The sequence below is a fragment of the Pituophis catenifer genome, unplaced genomic scaffold, assembly GCF_029215685.1.
Source record: "Pituophis catenifer annectens isolate HBS135680 unplaced genomic scaffold, rPitCat1.0.hap2 SCAF_2, whole genome shotgun sequence".
Classification (NCBI taxonomy): domain Eukaryota; kingdom Metazoa; phylum Chordata; class Lepidosauria; order Squamata; family Colubridae; genus Pituophis; species Pituophis catenifer.
The window spans coordinates 170374427-170391970 of NW_027256882.1; the positions used below are offsets into that span (position 1 = coordinate 170374427).

At 39.5% G+C, this 17544-nt stretch overlaps 1 protein-coding gene across 3 annotated transcripts in view; it reads left to right on the top strand.

Annotated features, from left to right (window-relative positions):
* Positions 1-17544, top strand: part of OLFM2 (olfactomedin 2) — a 185542-nt gene that overhangs the window by 157270 nt on the left and 10728 nt on the right. For all 3 annotated transcript variants that reach the window (XM_070935017.1, XM_070935016.1, XM_070935018.1), the window contains 2 exons: positions 3793-4012; positions 9181-9287. In XM_070935017.1, the coding sequence (XP_070791118.1) occupies positions 3793-4012; positions 9181-9287 (327 nt within the window). The remainder of the gene's footprint in view (positions 1-3792; positions 4013-9180; positions 9288-17544) is intronic.

The following is a 17544-nucleotide window of genomic DNA, read 5'->3' on the forward strand; positions in this document are numbered from 1 at the left end:
GGAGGTTCTTTGGTTGGGCTGTTTACTGTTAGCTTGTTTGTCAGTTCCTTGATTGGGATATTGTTTACTTCATGATTGTGGTTTGATGTTAATCTTGGAGCTAATCTATGCTCATTTGGGTGCTAATTGCTGGTGGGGAGATAGTTTGGTCTTTTTGTTTGCTTTTTGGCTTGTTGATTGACTCTTTTGCATAGTCTGAAGAGTGGTGAGTTTCAAATTTTTTTACTACCAGTTCTGTCGGTGTGGCTTGGTGGGCATCGCATGGCTTGGTGGGCATGGCAGGGGAAGGATACTGTAAAATCTCCATTCCCACCCCACTCCAGGGGAAGGTTACTGCAAAATCCCCATTTTCTCCCGATCAGCTGGGACTCAGGAGGCAGAGAATAGATGGGGGTGGGGCCAGTCAGAATTTTTACTACCGGTTCTACGAACTACTCAAAATTTCTGTTACCAGTTCTCCAGAACTGGTCAGAACCTGCTGAAACCCACCTCTGGTCTGAAGATATTGTTTATGTCTATATTTCTACTGATAGCTAATTGTCAGAGTACCAGGCTTCAACAAATTCCCTAGTGTTTTTTCGACTTGGCTTGGCCTAGGATGGTCACAGGATGCATTGGAGGAGAGGATCACTTGGTACAGAGGGCAATCATATATTGCCTTGCTTGGAATGATCTGCAACAAAAAATGATTCATGTTCTCCACGGGCTTAACACTTACATAGACATAGCGTAGAGTAGGCCTTTTTATCCTGGCTACATCCTCACCGCCCTGAGTCCTATTTGGAGAAGGGCGGTATAGAAATGGAAACAAATAAATAAATAAATACAAAACTCCAGATAATCAGGTTGGAACAAAGAATTTATATTTTCTACCAGTGGCCAATCAGAGTTTTAAAGCCCTGATATGGTAGCCTGAGCATAGATTTATAAGGTAAATATTTCAGGGTGTATTTAAAAATACACTGTAAAGTTTTGAAAAATGGTGGACTGGCAGTCTGGAAAGCGTCTTAGAAGTTGCATCTTATTGCCATGTTTTCAACAGATGCTTTGTGTCACTACACCTTCCCAGTTGCAGCAGTTTGCTAAATTTCTATTTATAATATCTATCTGTTGGGAGTTAAATGATGCACAATAATGTAATACATGAGTGTGATTGCTTTGAAACAGATGGGCATAAATAAAGTGTGTTTTATTTGCACATGATATTTTTCCCTTGATTTCGTCCAGGAAGTACTTCTAATTAAACCAGTAGAATACACATTCAAGGCTTTTGGAGGTGGTATTCAAATATGCTATATATTTTTTCTTCTTTCTGTAAAATGGGTTTGAGGGAGGGGTGAAATCCAGCAAGTTCTGACAGGTTCTGGAGAATCGGTAGCGGAAATTTTTAGTAGTTCGGAGAGCCGGCAAATACCACCTCTGGCTGGCCCCAGGAGTGGGGAGGGAATGGAGATTTTGCAGTATCCTTCCTCTGCCATGCCCATCAAGCCACACCATGCCCATCAAGCCACGCCCACAGAACCAGTAGTAAAAAAATTTGGATTTCACCGCTGGTATGAGGATAGTAAATTCATACAGTCACATTTCCTTTCAAGTCTTCTACTGCTAATTGAAAGTTCTCATTACAGCAAGTCTCTGTTCCTCCTATTTAGATATTCAATTTTGTTTTTAGAATTTTCCATATTTTCCTTAATAATTATTAGCTTCTTAATAATTATTTAATGATGAATTATCAGTATGTATTGTGGTTTGATCTTGTTTATTGCTTGTTTTAATTATATTATTGCTCTTTATTGGTGCTCCCTGGGTTGGCTTGTGGTTTAAGTTGATGTCATCCATTTTAGAGCCTTCTCTATTACAGGGAAATAATGAAGTATGCATAGACTTTCAGTATGTTGGTTCAAAACAATAATCTTCTTGTAAAATAAGAATACGAATTTTTCACAGTGGTATTTCTTCGCTAAACATTAGCTACCTTAGATAGGATTGTAACCTAAATTTATCAGTAAGTTTTCATTCTAACGTGTTTTGATATGATACATCAGGTCTTCCTCTCCCTCTCCCTCTCTCTCTCTCTCTCTCTCTCTCTCTCTCTCTCCCTCTCCTTCCTTCCTTCCTTCCTTCCTTCCTTCTTTCTTTCTTTCTTTTCCTCCCCCCTCTCTCTCCCTCCCTCCCCCCCTCCCCGCTATTTCTTTCACAACTTTTCTGGAAACTTTGGAAAAAACATGAATCATGCTGACCTTTGCATTAACATAGGACTACTTCTGAAAATTCATAGTAAATGTCATGCTATCATTGTAGGTTTCAAAGGAGAACTTGAATTGTAAACAAAGTAATGTTGAAGGAAGCAAATAGTTGATTTATACCAATCATAAGAGTGTCTCCAAGAATCTGTGCTGTCGGATGGCTCAGCTTTCAAGCTTTGTCTATTGGAGATAGTCCTGCATTGTTTTATTGGCTATCCAGTCCAATTCTGATTTAAAAGTGACTGTAAAATGGGAGAGCTGTCCATACAGTTAGCAAAGAGCAGTACATACAATATTTGATTCCATCTATTGCATTTCCACTGAGTCTGAAATACTGCTTTTCAGATTTGATTTTTTTAATATGTACATCAGCACATATTAATGTGCTGCAAACTTGCATTCTCTAATTTTCTATTTATTGGCCGTGCATAAATGGTCATTATGCTTATATATTTATAAGTGAAGCTTAAGGGTAAGGATTTCTTGTCTGTGAGTGTGCACATATGCGTATGTACATAGATGTGTACACCTAAACTTGATTGAAAAAAACAGGAAGGTAGATATGGATTCCATGAGCAGAATGTCCAACCTGAACTTTAAAATGGGCTGTAAAAAGCAAAGACAGCCAATAATTTTCTTTGACAGCTTTCTCTGCCACTGTTCCTGCATTGTGAAGCATTCTGCCCCAGACGTGAGGAAAGCCCCCAATCTCTTGGCCTTCCACAAAGTGGTCAAATCTTGGCTCTGTGGCCTTGCATGGAGAGCATAGAGGCCCTCTCAACTGTGGGACTCACTAGTCTCATGAGACGTCCTCCCCCTGCCTTGTAATAACCAAAATTAAATAGCTGTCTTCAGATTTTTACCCTTTTGATGTTTAATTTCCAGTAGTCTATTATTTTAAATTTTTTAAAATCCTAATTTAATTTTAACATTAATTTTTATACATTGTTTTATTTATCTACTATATTGCACTGTACACCATTTAGAGCTTCTCTTTTAGGGAGATGATCAGTTTAGAAGGAAGGAAGGAAGGAAGGAAGGAAGGAAGGAAGGAAGGAAGGAAGGAATATTATTTCACCTAAAAGAATATTGAGGGGGGAAAATACCTTATTAAGATAATATTCATAAAACAAACCCAAGATGACGATCTTAACTGGGGCTTATTTTTGGGGTAGGGCTTATATTACGAACATCCTGAAAAATCATGCTAGGCCTTATTTTCCAGAAGGTAACAGTGTTCTGTGCACCTTTGACATATTGCAAGACTAGTGCATTTTGAAGGAAGGCGTATTTGGCTGACTGTATTTTCAACTGGCCTACTCCTGCCAAAAGGGGAAGGAATTATGCATTGTTTCATTACTTATTTTGTCCTGCTTCTTTTCAGTTCACATAGGGTGTATGTTGTGCATCTGAAACTCCAGTCTAGTAGAGGCAGTGCAAGTTCCCATGGTAAAATAGTAGTAGCAAAGTCAAAGATTAAAATGTGACCATGTCACACTCCTCCTTTTGCTCCCCTTCATTGGATTTTTCTTGTTTCCACCGGCAGGAGCTCAAGGACAAAATGACAGAACTGATGCCTCTTATTCCTGTATTGGATCAATACAAGTCTGACACTCGCACCATTGTGCAGCTCAAAGAGGAAGTGAGAAACCTTTCAGGCAGTTTGCTTCAGATCCAGGAAGAGATGGGGGCCTATGACTACGAGGAACTCCAACAGCGAGTGCTGATTTTGGAAGCTCGTTTGCATGCTTGCATGCAGAAGTTAGGTAAGACATCCTGAGGTTTCTTTTCTCTCCTCTTCGATGAATTGAGCCACTCATTGCAATGCAACATGCATTCAAGCCTTTTGGGAATTTCTTTACACCTGAAAGAGAGTCCAGTTCTCCTTCACAAGTTCAGGTGGGCACAGATCATGGTTGGTAAATGAAAGCCTGTTCACCTCGTGTAGGTTTTGGTTGCAAGAAATATAGTCAAGATTGCAGGTGGCTTATTCCACTTTCCTGCCTGCCAAGCATAATCAGCTGGTCTGAAGTTCCAGTTTCAAACAGGACTGCCATATTTTCCTCCCATCAGCTGACCATGGAAATCAACTTTAAGGAGACTTACTTTACTGCCTCTGGAGTGGGAGTTAACAACAGTTCAGAACTTTAGCACAATGTTTTAAGCATGATTTAAATAACAGCAACAACAACAACAAAAACACAAACAAGATCCCTGCAAAAAAATGCAGACTATCCCAGGGGATTTGAGAATTTTGTCTATTCAGGGTAATTCAGGTTATTGGTCAGATTTTCAGCTGTGTTGATCATATTTTCCCTTGGAGGCAGAATACAGAAAAAGTAGAATGGAGCTTGAAATTGGGTTAGTAGGATCTGAAGAGGTGGCTGTTCTTTCACTACTGAATTTTTTGTAACAGCTTCCCATCTTTCATGAGCCAATTATCTTGTTTAGAGATTAACCAGGGATCTCCAACCTGAGAGTAGGTGGTATTTTTCTCATTTTGCCTGTAGCAGAGTTGAGATAGGAAGTCCATGTACTATTATTGTCACTATTTTTATAACTGCCAGTGTGCATGAAGTTTTGCTAGATAAAATAAAAGAGTGTTTTATTATACGCTCTGAAGATTTTACACATTGGGACTCTTGTTCTTTTTTGCCCACAAAAATTGTTGCTTACCAAGGGTTGTGATTGATGGTTGCCAATTACCTTTGCGAATAACTGTGCCAACACCATAATCACAACAAGGATATTTTTCAAATGCTTTCCACATGATATATCTAGGCAATACTCATGTAACTGAGTTGTTATTAATAAAAATCTGCCAAACTGCTTGCACAGATTTATCTGCCACTGGGCAAAAATGTTTTGGACATGTAATTTTTATCACTAGTGGCAGGCAAAAAGGAACAAAAGCTAACCTAGAAATGGGGCTTTGGCCTATGTAATTTCTCCCAGAGCTGTAGGCTCAGTCCTAGAGCACATCTTTTATGTGCAAGAATTTGGTGCCTCAGATCCCAAGAAGAGCTGGAAGTACTCCTGTCTTTTCTGCCTGATGCCCTCCCAATAGGCTAAGGTATACCTCCCATCATTCCCAGCCATAAAGGTCAGCAGTCAAAGATCCGAAAAGATGAAATTCAAAGTAACTGGAGGAGACTGAGCCAGTGGAAATTGGTACAAATAATAATGAGCTAATGAACTGGTTTGAATTCACCATAAAGCAACATCTTGCATCCTAGTTGTACGCAACAGGAAGTTGTTATTCTTACTTCCTAGCAACATCTTGCGTTCTAGTTTCATGCATCAGAAAGTTCTTATTCTTACTTCCTTTTAAGATTGTTTCTTAAAGCTTGGACACTCACAGATATGAGTTGTTCATATCCCCACGTGTATGTTTTTAAAAGCAAAGGAACCATGCTTCTTTCCTGGTTATACCCAGTTTAGTATGGCTTTTCCTTTTAATCTGCCTGCTGTGTGCCAGATCCCTTAAAAACGAAGGGAGGTTGTCATAAAACCACATAGAATTTGACCATTGGACTTTCATTTGATATTCCATGAAGTAGGAACTCTCCAAGCGTAATGATTCTCAAAAAAAGCTAAGCTTCTGCTGAACATTTATATGTGTGCCTGTGGTTCCCTTCAGCCCATGTAGCTGGGCACGTAGACCACAGTCAAGGGAACAAAATGTACCCAAATTTGCAGGGATGCCATAGGCCAAAAGGAGAGTGAAGTAACCGCCTGAGGCAGCAGTGACTGAAAGCTGAGGGTGGCAATTTGGCGGGGAGAGCCTTCTAAGCTAGACTGTTCTCCAGAGCTGCAGTGCCCTCATTTCTAGAACTGAACAAACATTCATCTGCCAATCTGGTTAGTTTCTACATATGGAATAAGGAGAGGCTATTGCCTAGTCTTTCTCTGCTGACAGCAACATGTATTGAAAAAACTTTGGTGGCATTTTGAAAATCTTGTAGTTTGTTGAAAGTTTTCCTAATTTAGTCAGTAGATCAAGACTTGTAGCTCACTCTGTTCACTAAAGCCTTTTGGAGAAGTTGCTGACATTCTCCTCATGTTGAGCAATGGGATAAAAAAAGGAAAACAAAAAATATATTCCAAAGCATAGATGTTTTTAAGAATAACCAAAGGTAAAAATATAATTAAAAGGAGCTTGGTTTAGGAAATGTGGCAGTCTTAGTCACCTGTCTTGAAGACCACCAAGTTCTCTGCCTTACCTGATACTTATCGGAAGCTGACACACTTCAGAACCAAGACAGCAGCCAGTCTTATCTTGAATTTTTAGAATTCCTTTGAACCTGAATTCCTTCAGGCATTTTTGAAAAATAAAACAGATGAGTGACCATAGCCCAGTGCCATTATTTTAGAATTATACTGACATGTCCAGAAAAGAGGCCAATTGAAGTCAAAACCAATATTCTGACTTTATAAGATATGGCAAGAAGCAACATAAGATATTGGTTTTGTGGTAAACGGGGACAGACCATGCACTTCATGGCAATCCTTTGATGGAGAGCTTCTATAGCATGCTCTTAAAATGTCACCCCTCAAAAACTTTGCCTCCTTGTAGTTTCATCATGAGTGAAGTTCCATCTACTTCCAAAGTTTAAGAATCCTTTCTTGCCTACTGCCAGCAGATTGCATCCTTAGATGGCAGCAAGGAGAACTTTGTTGCCAGGTAACAGATATACAGGGTTTTGCAGTCCAGATCTGGTGACCCTATGTTTGCCTAATTGAGCAGGATCATTATATGGCCCACCTTTGTATAATAACTTAAAATGTTTCATAATAGAGTCTGATCAGTCATGGAGCAATATATGACTTCCACCCAGAAGCACACTATATCTGAGGAAAAGTAGGGTTATATGTCACATACATACATTCTCAAATCCTGGAAAGTTAGCATGCCACAGACAAAAACGAGGTAAAATCTTCACTTTCCTTTTCCTTCACATAATAAATATCCAAATCTGTGGTTTTTGATGGCAGATTGAAATGTATAATCCAGCAGTATCCACAAGGAAATTAAAATCTGCAAAATGGCAGGCATAACATTGCAATCCAAGTCTTATCCCTTTTGCGCATATATCAGTATCAGAAGGGCTGAATCCTGTACCTATTTAATTCAACTATCATGACAGACTTGATACAATTCTTTTATAGACATAAAACGGGTATGCAGTGTCTATCAGTTCGAGAGTCCCACCAGAGTTTGGTATTCGAAGATTTCAGACGGACAAGGCTAAAGTTTATTTTGAGATGGGATTCCAATGTTTGAAGGATTGAAAAACTGCCTTCAGCAACTGTGAAACTGAAGGCTTTACTTCATTTAGCCCCCAACTTCCATGCTTGTATCCTAATCTAGAACAATCTGGTGTGGCCATGTTTAATGGGCCATTTATAAGGGCAATTGTATACTCAGAAATGGTGTAATTTTTTTTTTTTGTTTGTTTGTTTCTGTAAGCTGCCATGCCATAAGTCTTTCTTCTCCTTTTCAGGCAGCAGCTGTTGTTAGTTTTCCTGAGCTCTTGAGCTCCATTTGGTTTGCTGCCCTGATGGTACCTTGCGAATAATAATCTGGGCATCATGTGCACTTCCTGACTAGACTAAGCAAAAATAAAAGTGCAGAACAGTGTGTGGTGGCATGTCCTGATCAGAGGCCAAGTTCAGAAGTCTCACTCTTTATCTAGCTTCACCTTTGACCCATATGTGTTGTATCTAGCATAACATTTGACCCATATATACTGTTATTATTTCAAATCCATTGAAAGTGGATGGAGGACAATCCATAGGATGAAGAGATTAGAAGGTAGAATTATGCAGCGCTTTGAATTTGATTCTCTAAAATACTTCAGAATACATGGGAGACCAAGCCTAGCAACACTTTAAAGCACTCACATCTTTTTCCTAAGATCATGCAATTGTTTTCCACAGTTACTTGTGATCTGGGGGAAAATGTCTTCAATTTAAAAAGTTGCAAGCAATGCTATCCTGCAGGCATCGAAGCATTTTTTGGGAACCATATGCCAAATGCTGCACAATCTTAACTTTTAATAACTTGTGAGGGATCCAGACATCTTCAGAGTTCGCTTTCAGAATTCACTTCATATATCCTGTAACAATAATGTTAAATGTCAGTAGTGTTAAAAGTCTTCTTTTGGCAAATACACATGGAGGATATAATTCCTTGTTTATATTTTTTTAAACCTCACAAATTTGAATTATTCGTAGCAGAGAGTGATTAAAAAGCGCTTGTCTTCCAAGTAACATTAAGAGAAGAACAGGGCAGAAATTGTCTATTGAGAAAAAACAGATCAGTGGAATGATTGGTCACAAATTAATTTTTAAGCTATTGAAATTTAAGAATTTTAACAGCTCATCACTTACATATTTTCCTGGGATTATGGATTGTGTTATTGTAGTTTCCTTGTTATTATTATTTGGCCCTACTGTAAAATAAAAGTCCACCGTTTTTCTGTTCTTAATGAGGACACAGTGTCTCGAGCTAATAAAGGATTCAAGATTGATTAGAAAACAAAATCTAGCTTCTAGGTCACAGTAGGACAGTCCCTGCTTGTATCTAACCACAGAACAAACATGTCCTGGTAGCATCTCTTTAAGTTTTCATTAAGTTGCCAGCCCACAATGAGACAGGTTTAAATCATCCTTAACTTGCACCAATATTAAGGCAGCATTTTTCCATTCTGGCACTTTCTAAGGGCAGCTTATAGTTGCATGAAACCTTTTTGGCATTGTCACTGGGAGGGAATTCATGTCAGTGTCAGTTGATTTGAGAGAAAAGCAACAGAATGGCATATTTCATGCTAGTATATTTTTCCATTGACTCAGGAATGGGTGGTCAGAGGAGAAGAAAGATTTAATTCAGAGGTGGAGAAAGATTTCTTGTTCTCTGTATTTTGCATTTCAGGTTGTGGAAAACTCACTGGAATAAGCAACCCCATTACTATCCGAGCATCTGGATCTAGATTTGGCTCTTGGATGACAGACACCATGGCTCCAAGTTCTGACAGCCGGGTGAGTGCGTGAGAAGAAAGTGTTATCTTAACCTCGTGTTTAGGTAGTCTCAAATTTGGGTTATTTCTAGGGAATCAGGGGCTGGATTAAATGGTTCCTTGCTTAGTGCCAGCAGTAAACTGACGTTCTCTGGTTCATTTTTTTTTTTCAAATCCAACACAGATGGAATAAAATAGACCAACAACAGCAAATCCTCCCCACTTATTTGATTTTGTTAGTGAGATATGACATAATAAGCACAATATGCTCAGCAGCAGTAGAAAGTGTAAGCTGTAGACAACACCTGCTGCTCAGCATGTTGTTGTCTCTCTCACTTGCAAATGACAGCATTAGTGCAAGGGAGAGAAAAACAGCAAGAAAGAAATATTGGAAGGCCATCTCTGGGGGGGACTAAGAACTAGGGAAAGGAAGAGCACTGTGAGGGTAGCCTCACTCCATTACTTGTGAGGAGGGAAACCTATGATTAGCAGATTTGATGTATGAACGTGTAGATCAGGGGCGTCAAACTCGATTTCATTGAGTTCTGCATCAGGGTTGTGTGTGACTCCTGGAGGGGGTGTGGGGCGTGGCCAGGGTAGGCATGGCCAGCTTGATGTCACTCAGGTCAGGGGCGCCTGTGGTGGCCCGAGCGCTCTGCCAGCGAAAACGGGCTCCCAAGCTCTGTTTTTGCTGGCAGAAGCACCATGGGCCAGTCCTTCGCTGTTTCCAGGGCGGCCCCACAGGCCAGATCTAAGTACCGCCAGGCCGAATCCACCCCGGGCCTTGAGTTTGACATCCGTGATGTTGATCATATCTCCTTCTTTCCATTTCTCCCTGTAGTTGCTAGTGCAGTTTTGCACTAGTGAAGCATGATTTACCCACTGAATCTTTTTTACTCATTGAAAAGACATAACAATGCTGAGTTTCAGCACTGTAGGCTATAGCATAATTTTGCCTGACATGGTCTTTTCTCTTCCTCCTCCATCCAGTTATTATGGCAGTGGGCTTGGATTGTTGCCCTGCATATCTCTGGAAGAAGAAAACAACAGCTAGTGGGGAATTTAATTTGGAACCAAGTTTTTGTTGTGAGGAAAGAAAATGGTACTTTTCTACCTGTTTGCCTAGATGCAGAGTAACTTCCATTATCAGGTTCATAAAAGAGGGTTCGGGATCATATCTGTATCGTGCTATACTTTTATTTTCATGCCTTTATATATACATATATACATACATACATACATACATATACATACATACATACATACATACATACATACATACATACATACATACATATATATATATATATATATATATATATATATATATATATATATATATGTCTTCCTAAGTCTTCTTAACATGACGCGGGAAAACACCCGAGATTTTAATCTTTTGCATTTATATATATATATATATATATATATATATATATATATATATATATATATATATATATATATATATATATATATATATATATATATATATATATATATATGCATATTCTTTCTAGCCAGGTTTTACCTATGTAAACTTAGTTGTTCTTCAGCCCTAGGTTCTGTGAAATCTCATTCACAAGTTCTTGGGCCCTTTTTCTGCTGCCAAACTGCAACTCTGTGTTGCTTCCTGGGAGACCCAGATAGCTATTTCTACCTCTTAAGGCGTCATCAGTGGGCCACACCCACTTCCCAATTATCCTCCCTGTAAAAGGCATAATGTATCTTTTTTCTTTTTTCATAGGCTTTTATGTGCATATTCTTTCTAGCCAGGTTTTACCTATGTAAACTTAGTTGTTCTTCAGCCCTAGGTTCTGTGAAATCTCATTCACAAGTTCTTGGGCCCTTTTTCTGCTGCCAAACTGCAACTCTGTGTTGCTTCCTGGGAGATAAAAGCCTATGAAAAAAGAAAAAAGATACATTATGCCTTTTACAGGGAGGATAATTGGGAAGTGGGTGTGGCCCACTGATGACGCCTTAAGAGGTAGAAATAGCTATCTGGGTCTCCCAGGAAGCAACACAGAGTTGCAGTTTGGCAGCAGAAAAAGGGCCCAAGAAATTGTGAATGCGATTTCACAGAACCTAGGGCTGAAGAACAACTAAGTTTACATAGGTAAAACCTGGCTAGAAAGAATATGCACATAAAAGCCTATGAAAAAAGAAAAAAGATACATTATGCCTTTTACAGGGAGGATAATTGGGAAGTGGGTGTGGCCCACTGATGACGCCTTAAGAGGTAGAAATAGCTATCTGGGTCTCCCAGGAAGCAACACAGAGTTGCAGTTTGGCAGCAGAAAAAGGGCCCAAGAACTTATATATATATATATATAAGGGCCCAAGAACTTATATATATATATATATATATATATATATATATATATATATATATATATATATATATATATATATATATATATATATCTGGGCACATGAGCTGTCACCCATTGCTCTTCCGGGTTCCAGCCAGCTGGTCTTCATGTGCACAGGAGCATCAGAAACCAGAAAAGCAGACACCTGGTGTGCATGCGCGTGCCGGGAAGATGATCTTCCAGTTTGTGGCGCACGCATGTGCACCGGCCACCTGGTCTTCCAGTTTCTGGCGCACATGCGCACACGAAGACCAGCTAGCCAGTGCGCATGCATGTGCCGAAAACCAGAAGATCATCTTCCTGGCGCATGCATGTGTACTGGGCGGCTGCTGTTCTGGTTTCTGGCACGTGTGCACATGCACTCCCGTTTCAGCACTCGGTGCCGAAAAGTTTCACCAACACTGCACTAGGATACCATATACCAGAGTATATTTCAATCTCAGGGCCATTGCTGAATCTTGGCCATGAGGTTGAAATATACTCTGGATTATAGTTCTGACAATATGCCACGGAAAATTGGAATTGCAATATTGAATTTAAACATATTTCTTACCATTTTGGATGGTTCTCCTACTTATTTCCATTCATGTGTGTGTGTGTGTGTGTGTGTGTGTGTATGTGTGCCCGCGCACGTGCACACGCATGTGTATGTGTATATACACAGACAAATATAGAAATTCTTTTTTTCCAGTGGGAGCACAAGCACACAATTCCTGTGGTCAGCATCTTTCACAGTTTAATTTATATTGGTTTTGCAGTTTGCCTTAATTGATGTGCTATGAGAAACATCTAGCTTTGAAAGTGGCTACTCTGGTCCCTGGAAAGTTCAAAAAACCCTTATTGTAGGCAATATTTGGAGAAGGAAGGGATAACAAAAAAAAAAAATAGATTGGAAAGTCATCTTTGTAATGATAAGACTGAATAAAGGGAAAGAGGCACCGTGTTTTCAAGTCTTGCCCATCAGCAGCTGATTTGTTGCTTAACAGTTTTGTAATGAGAAGGCTATAAAAGGGGGCCTAATTTCATGCTTGTGGGATGAATTTGGAGGAGAGATAGAGAGTAGGATAGAGAGATGGGAAGTGGAGGGGGGAGCAGAGACTTGAAATAGATTGAGCATAGGAAGGAAATGAAAAGGGCAATGGCCAAAGTCATCTTCAAGTGACAGATTCAGCCATCTTTACAAATACGTTCAGATCTTCCCATCAAGTAAAAGAAAGAGAGAGGGAAGGAGAGAAAAGAGGCCCAGAAAATGAGAGGATGGTCCCCTTGACTTATACTGTACAGCCAAACTCCAATAAATTATACTCAAGAGATTCAGCCCTCTGAACCCACACAAAAAGGCTTTATCTCCTTAATGTAAAAATGGGATAAGCAAGCTTTTGACAGCCATGGACTTGTTGCTTCATTAATTAATGGGTGGAGACTGTGGAAATTTGATGCAAGATGGCTGAGGATGCCTCAGGCATTTAAGCAGGGTGGGAGTTTTCTGATTGGACAGATTTGGGATTTCTTGCTCTCCCCCCCCCACCCATAGTGTTAAGTGTATTTGGGTTATACAATACATGGCTAGTACCCAACATTCTTAGAACCTTAGAATAACAGAGTTGGAATGGACCTTGTAGGGTATCTAGTCCAACCCCCTGCTCAGGCAGGAGACTCTATACCATTTCTGACAAGTGACTGTCCAATCTCTTCTTCAAAGCCTCCAATGATGAAGCTCCCACAACTTCTGAAGGCAAGCTATTCCATTGGTTGATTGCTCTCACTGTCAGAAAATTTCTCCTTATTTCTAAGTTGAATTTCTCCTTGATCAGTTTCCATCCATTATTCCTTGTCTGGCCTTCTGGTGCTTTGGAAAATAGGTTGCCCCCCTCTTTTCTGTGACAAATATTGGAACACTGCTATCACGTCACCACTGATCCTTCTTTTCACTAGACTAGCCATGCCCAGTTCTTGCAACCGTTCTTCATATGTTTTAGCCTCCAGGCTCCTAATCATTGTTGCTCTTCTCTGCACTCTTTCTAGAATCTCAACAACTTTTTTATAGTGTGGTGACCAAACCTGGATGCAGTATTCTAGGTGTACCCTTTCTAAGACTTTATAGAGTGGTACTAATACTTCATGTGATCTTGATTCAGTCCTTCTGTTAATGCAATTTAGGATTGCATTGGCTTTTTTGGCTGCTGCTGGCTCATATTTAATTGATTATCCACTAGGACTCCAAAATCCCTCTCATAGTTACTGCTATTAAGCCAGGTTTCACCTAATCTGTATGTGTAGTTTTTCTTGTCTAAGTGTAAAACTTTACTTTTCTCTATATTGAATTTCATTTTGTTAGCTAGGGCCCAATGTTCAAATCTGCCGAGATCCATCTGGTGGTGATGCCATCTATCCCATTTTTTTCCAGCTTACCAAAAAGCAGGTTGTGGTCTACTTGCTGAAGTGTAGGTATATTATGTCCATAGCGTTTCACTGGTCTATTAATTTAGTCATTTTGTCAAAGAATGAAATAAAATTGGTTTGGCATGATCTGTTTTTAACAAACCTGTGCTGGCTCTATTTGTTTCTAGATGTTCACAGATATTATTATTATTTCCAGTATCTTCCCAGGTGTTGATGTTCGGCTGATAGTTTCCTGTGTCTGATTTTTTCCCCTTTATTGAGGATGGGAACTATATTAACACTTCCAATCCTCAGGTAGTTCTTTGGTGCTCCAGGAATTTTGAAAGGTATGGTACAATGGTTCTGAGATGACATCTGACAGCTCCTTTAATACTCTGGGAAATAATCTGTCAAGACCCAGTGATTTATATCCATCAAGATCAGACAGCTGTTCTCTTACCATTTTCTTGCTTATTTTCATTTTTATTTCTAGTCTGTCTTTTACAGTTATGTTTTTGATAGGTTGGGCTATAGTTTCTTTTTGCATGAAGACCAATGCAATGATTGAGTTAAGCGGCTCTGCTTTCTCTCTACTACCTGTTACTTCCTTGCCGTCTTCTCTCTTTTGTGCACTGACTGTTTCCTTGACTCCAAGGAGACTGTTTCCTTGACTCCTTCTTTATATGTTGAAAGAAACTTTTTTTTATTATCTTTGACTTTTTTGAAGTCTTTGTTTATTTTGAGCCTTTGCTTTCCTGACTTCATCTTTGCAGATTCTGGCTAACTGTGATATTCTGCCTTAGTTATGTGTCCCATTTTTGTACTTATCCTTTTTGTCTTTCAGTTTATCATAGAGATCTTTGTGCAACTATGCTGGTTTCTTCTTGGATTTCTTGTTTTTCTTTTTCAGTGGTATTGTGCTGGAGTGGACTTTTATGATAATATTTTTCAGAGTTTCCCAAGCTTCTTGGGTTGTTTTCCCCTTTAGCATTTTTATCCAAGGACCCTTTTCCAAGCTCTCTCTGAGTTTGTTAAAATCAGCTCTTTTAAAATCTAAGAGTCTGGTATGATTATGTTCTATTGCTTATATTTGCATTATGTTGAATTCCAGCATGACATGGTCACTCTTACCCAAGATTCCTGTAATTTCAACTCCTTCCATCACTTCTTCTCTGTTAGTAAGAATTAAGTCCAATATGGTTGTCCCTCTAGTTTCCTCCTCTATGTTTTGGACAACAAAGTTGTCAGCTAGGTTTGTCAGGAACCTATTCAATCTCTCACTTGATGCAGAATTAGTCTGCCAGTTGATGTCAGGGTAATTAAAATCCCCAATTACTATTGCAGTGTGTTTCCTACATATATTTGTTAGTTGGTTAGCAACAAGTACATCTATTTTTTTCTGCTTAGTTAGGTGGCCTGTAAGGGAGTGATGCAAAAGAACTGCATTCACATCTGCCAGTTGTTTAAGGTAATCTTAGGATTCTGTAAAGTCATGGGGTGGTGATCCTGAGCAACAGTCTGGCAACCTTGGTTCATCTAGTTTGGCAACATCTACACTACTAGCCATGATGGTCTAGGTTTTCTAAAGAGCCAGGTCATGTGCTTGACTAATTTGGGTTTTTTTCCCCCATGTAACATGGAGTTTTCCCCTACAAGGGATAATGGAAGCAATTGGTATCAGGAGGAAGTAATGCACAGAATCCCAGAATTAGAATCTGGAGAGCGTAATCTATATTAGCCATGCAATATAATAGCATTTAGAGTTATATACCGCTTCATGGTGCTTTATAACCCTCTCTAAGCGGTAATGAAGTTGCAATGAAGACGCAATGATGAAGTGGCAAATAATAATAATTGAAAAACAAAAATCTAGGAGTTTCCATGGAAGGACTCGACCCATTTGCTATTTTCCCTTCAGCCCCAGAGACCCCAGCTCACCCTTTCCTGCCATCTGACTGATAATCACCAGTGAGGAGGAAGTTGGACTAGAAGACCTCCAAGGTCCCTTCCAATTCTGTTTTCTGTTATTCTGTTAATAGTTTTCCCTGCTGTGGTTAAAGAAAGCCATTACATTCAGTAGGCAGAAGTAGCCAAGATACTCTCCCCAAACGCGCTCAATGCCACTCTACTCAACCTACTCAACCTCTCCACTCATGTGGCTTCCTTGAGGCCAAGATAATTCTACCCCTTTCTGAAGAATCTCCTTACAGGAGAGAGAGAGGGATGACTTCAGGGGAACTGGAAAAGTGTCAGGGCAACAAGTCTTCATCCTGCAATTCTATATGCACCAAGACAAATTCCTTGTGTGTCCAATCACACTTGGCCAATAAAAATTCTATCTATTCTATTCTATACCATCCCCAAATTTTGAATGGAGAATCCATAGGCTGAATTTGATGCATGCATTTCAACGCACGATTTTCTTTGCAGATTGCCCTGACCTTGTCAGGGGTTTTCAAGATGTTGTGTTATTTTATCTACCCTTTAACTGCCACAATCTTTCCATGGTGGTTTGCTGCATAAAAGCAATGCAATTCATAGCCAATGATATTCATAAAATCACATTAATATGCATAGCAATTTTAATTGAACCAATTACAATAGCATAAAATCTTGAAATGCCCCTCAGCCAAAAGAAAATCAATAAAAATCCAGACAATAGAAGATTTTTGGCTTTTGTTTCTGTTTTTTACCAAACCTTTTAAAAGCAACCCTAGTTTGAGCCTGGTTTATATATCTTGAGAGAAATCTCAAAACCATGACCGTGATGGGCCTGGGCTGAATAAATGGTATAAATAAAACACCATCAAATTTAAGGGACACCCACAGATAATGCCTTTGTAGGTCGCCCCCTCCCTCCTGGTTAATCTTTCCCCTTGTTATTTCTCCAGTTTTCTTTAACGTAGTACAGTCAGTAAATGGCAGGATATAAATCAAACAAGCCAAAAGACAGATAAATAACAGACCTTCCTTATTGGGTGAAAACAAATGTTGGGTGGTTTGAGATTTTTATTTCAGAATTTGGGGGTGGGAGGGGGGTCAGCTGCCTTCAAGTCAGTGTTCACTCTTCCCAATTCCCAGACAAGTCCTTGCAGTTTTCATGGCAAGTTTTTTTTTTTCTAGAAGTGGTTTTCCCTTGACTCCTTTTGAAAGAGAGTGACTGATCCAAAGGCACCCAGCTGGCTTTGTGCCTAAGGCATAACAAAACTTTATGGCCTCCTGGTTTCTAGCCTGATGCCTTAACCTCTATACCAAAATGACCCCCCCTCCCGCCCCCTCAGGAAAAATAGGGTATTAAAAAATGAAAATACATTTAGAAGGGACTCCTTGCTTGTTGCTGTTACAAATTATAGAACCCACTGTGCTGCTGTATGTTTACTTAGGAGTCCCAAAAAGGTGCTTTTTTCAGGAGGCAACTGGACTTTCTTGTTTTTTCTTTGAAGACATTTCACTTCTCATCCAAGAAGCTTCTTCAGCTCTGAGAGGATAGTGGGGGAATGGAAGGATTTATACTCCTTGCAGACAGTT